The sequence below is a fragment of the Empidonax traillii genome, unplaced genomic scaffold (genome assembly GCF_003031625.1).
Source record: "Empidonax traillii isolate 1590-97213 ecotype Southwest subspecies unplaced genomic scaffold, ASM303162v1 scaffold137:size1056949, whole genome shotgun sequence".
Classification (NCBI taxonomy): Eukaryota; Metazoa; Chordata; class Aves; order Passeriformes; family Tyrannidae; genus Empidonax; species Empidonax traillii.
This window is the reverse complement of record NW_020955330.1, coordinates 108916-112347: the sequence shown is the minus strand read 5'-3', so window position 1 is coordinate 112347 and position 3432 is coordinate 108916. Positions and strand designations below refer to the sequence as shown.

General features: G+C 34.9%; 1 protein-coding gene across 3 annotated transcripts in view; it reads left to right on the top strand.

The window, feature by feature from the left end:
* The window catches only part of KLHL2 (kelch like family member 2), a 59339-nt gene that overhangs the window by 53900 nt on the left and 2007 nt on the right, over window positions 1-3432 (top strand). For all 3 annotated transcript variants that reach the window (XM_027883916.1, XM_027883917.1, XM_027883919.1), the window contains 2 exons: window positions 2331-2471; window positions 2651-2794. In XM_027883916.1, coding sequence (XP_027739717.1) covers window positions 2331-2471; window positions 2651-2794 — 285 coding nt within the window. The remainder of the gene's footprint in view (window positions 1-2330; window positions 2472-2650; window positions 2795-3432) is intronic.

The following is a 3432-nucleotide window of genomic DNA, read 5'->3' as shown; positions in this document are numbered from 1 at the left end:
AAAAAAAAAAAAAAAAAAAAAGTCAGTTATTTCAGATTCATATAATTGAGTAAAATAATGAACATTCTTCTGTGCCACTCTGTTAAATATATGGAAAATTATATTTTTGTGTGGCAGAGGAGTGGGTTGTAATGTGAAAATTGTGACTATTGATTGGGCTTGGCTGTAGAGGCCACATATCCAAACCCACCAGAACTGTTTCAACTGGCAATCAGTGCTGGTGGTGTTATGGGTACTAACTAAAAAAAAATTTGTTCCTGTGTTCAAGTTTTGCATCTCTGGTCATCTCAAGGAACTTAAGCTCATCTCCTCCTACTGCTTCAGCTTCATTCAAAAGCAACTTTTCAGAGGTTAACCCTCAAGTTACTGTTCTTTAGTACCAACTGCTTCTCAGTTGATCAATATGGGGGCAGATCTGTTTCCAGCAACATGTTGGGATGAGGAACTTCAGATCCATATATAGGCCATTTGGGAGGGCTGAGAGAGATAAGACAGGGTCCTGAAAAATGGGCAGGAAAGAAATGTAACAAAGAAAGGAGAACTCAGAAGACGGCAACAAGAGGATACAGACGGAAGCAAGAAATAAGGTAGGACCTGGAAACTGGGTGTGGGATTAAGGGAAAATGAAGCACCAAGGAGGAATGGAGGACATTATTAAAAATAAGGAACTATGGGGGTAAAAAAAGGGCAAAGGGAAAATTCTACATACTGAATAGGAAGGTTGGTAACTATACCAAAAGTATGGGTGGGGGGATTTATATCACATCACATATTTAAACCAGAAATCGTAGCCCTCCTTCTAGCTCTGTAATGTTTGATTCTACAAAAGCTGAGTGTTGTATTATCCTGTGTAATAGTTGTCATACTATACTGTGACATAATAGCTAGAAATAATAGCAATAAAAGAGGAATTAAATGAACTGGGAAGGATATGGGGAAATGTTAGTAGTGAGTATCACTGATAAAGCATTAGATAGGATGATTTATAAAAGTGTCCTATCAAAAAGCTATTTTTCAGATTTACATTACCAATTAACTTCCATGTTTCCTTTCTCTCTTCCTTTAATTATTAAAATCAGTCTTTTTAATAAGAAAATTTAGTCATTTCAGCAGGAGTTGTTTCTCTCCCCATATAGGAATGGCTCTTACATACAATATTAGTGATATGTTTTCAGAGATATTTCAGCTAGTTATTAAAGTCTCAAGGTTCTCTTTTATTTATTTTTTTCCTCTAAAGGACTTAACTGATCTTTTGCATTCATATTAGTTATTTCCCTTTAAAAAAGATTTTAAGCTGTGCCCTTTCCATGGAATCCTTTATGAACCATATTTGCAAATCTGTATCTCAGCTTTGAGTTTCATAATCTCCAGTGTGACATAGATCAGATTTCCCAATATATTTCCATAGTGGTGCTTTTTAGTTGTCTTTATGGTCCGTCACACAAAAGTTTTAATCCAAAACCCCTCTACATTTCTGAAATTTATTATTTTTGTGTTCTAATAATGCATTATAAAGTGAGGAATAAATAAACAGGCCTTTCTTTCTGCTTCCCCCATTACCATCTTTTCAATATGTGCAGCCCAATTAGCAAGTCGATAGAACTAGCTATATTCACCCCTTTGTTCCAAGCCTACAGATTTATAAACTTCTGTTGTAAAGTAAAGGAGAGCTTAGGATTAAAGGACATGCTTTGATATCCTTTTGGATATTTTGATAACTGAAGCTTGTTTCAAAGACGCTTGGTATTCTCCTCCAAATCCCAGAGAAGGTATTCACTCTTAACTGTTTCCTTCTGTTTCGTATATATGTTTACAAGGTATTCCAACACTTCAGTGGAAACATCCCTATTGTATAATGTCTATCCATTCAGCTTTTATCCTCTGTACTGCACAGTTTTTACTTTCTAAAAATTCACTTACACTTTATCATCTTGTCAGATTTCCGTTATGCTGGCTGAGCACACTGTCTCATTTACTGTCACTTCTAATTAGTCCTAAATTTCAACAATCCTCATTTTCCTGCACATCATTTTTTGTCCAAAATTTTCTAAATCTTCTGTTGCAGAACAGCTCTGGTCTTTGTATGCTGCAATATGGTAGATGGGCACGCAAGGCACTTTATCAGTGTCCTGATATGTTATATTTATCAGTGTCCTGCTATAGTTACTGTCTCTTTGCTTTAATGCATCCTGACCCAAATGTTTTCTGAAAGAGTTTCTAGCGTTGACTTAATGAAGGATCTATGTTAGTGGACATAATATTTGTTGTTTCTCCTTTGTATCATTCAAACTATTCTCTGGTTAATTCTGCGTATTTTCATATGTTTGCAGGTGTCGGTGTGTTAAACAATTTATTGTATGCAGTAGGTGGTCATGATGGTCCTTTGGTAAGAAAAAGTGTTGAAGTGTTTGACCCCATTGCAAGTACGTGGAAGCAGGTTGCAGACATGAACATGTGCAGAAGGAATGCAGGTATGTGCAACAATGACTTTAAAATCTTGCCAATGTCATTTGGTGTAAATGGCACTGGGTGTGCATGTTCTTGGATTTCTGCTGCTTTCATAGTGTGGCAAAATAAACCCCATGCTTTTTGGGGCGTGATATAGTAGTCAATTGCTATTTTTCATACTGGTTTCCTGTCCTTTTTTCAGGTGTTTGTGCTGTAAATGGTCTGTTATATGTAGTTGGAGGAGATGATGGTTCCTGTAATTTATCAACAGTGGAGTATTATAATCCAACAACTGATAAATGGACGGTTGTGTCATCTTGTATGAGTACAGGAAGGAGCTATGCAGGTAATACATATAGATATCTTTTAATAGACTTTTTACTGTTTAACAGCTAGGACAAGAAATTCAACAAAGCATCCAAACAGAGTCTTATCTCAAGTAAGACCTAAGATACTAAAATGGCTAGCAAGAATCTGACAGTACATTTTGAGTTATGACTTCAAACAATTATCTACTAAAAAAAAAAAACAGTATTAAACTGTACTGAAGAGGGATTTAGCACATAAGTGGTGAGACAAAGATGATTCTGTTATGAACAGTTCTTTTAACAAAAAATTTGTCTCAATCTAGGGGTCCAATTCGAAAGTTCTTTGGGATTTGCTATTTAGAAAATGAGCTGTTTCAGGAATCTTTTCCTTCAATAATTGCAGTTTCTCAAATGAGTTATCTAAGTGAATATTAAGGATATACCTCACTGATGACAAAATTAAATTAAACTTGATTAATGGCAAGTTTTTTCAAGTCACAGAAATTTTCAGAATTTTGCACTGATTCAGACAGCTTTGTGTCAGAGAGAAATTAGGGGGAAATATGCACATTGGTGCTGGTGTACAGCTAAATGCTAATTGCAACATACTATATTAAAATTATATTAAAATTATGTAAACATATGTATATATATTTTAATGATTAAAAAAATACTA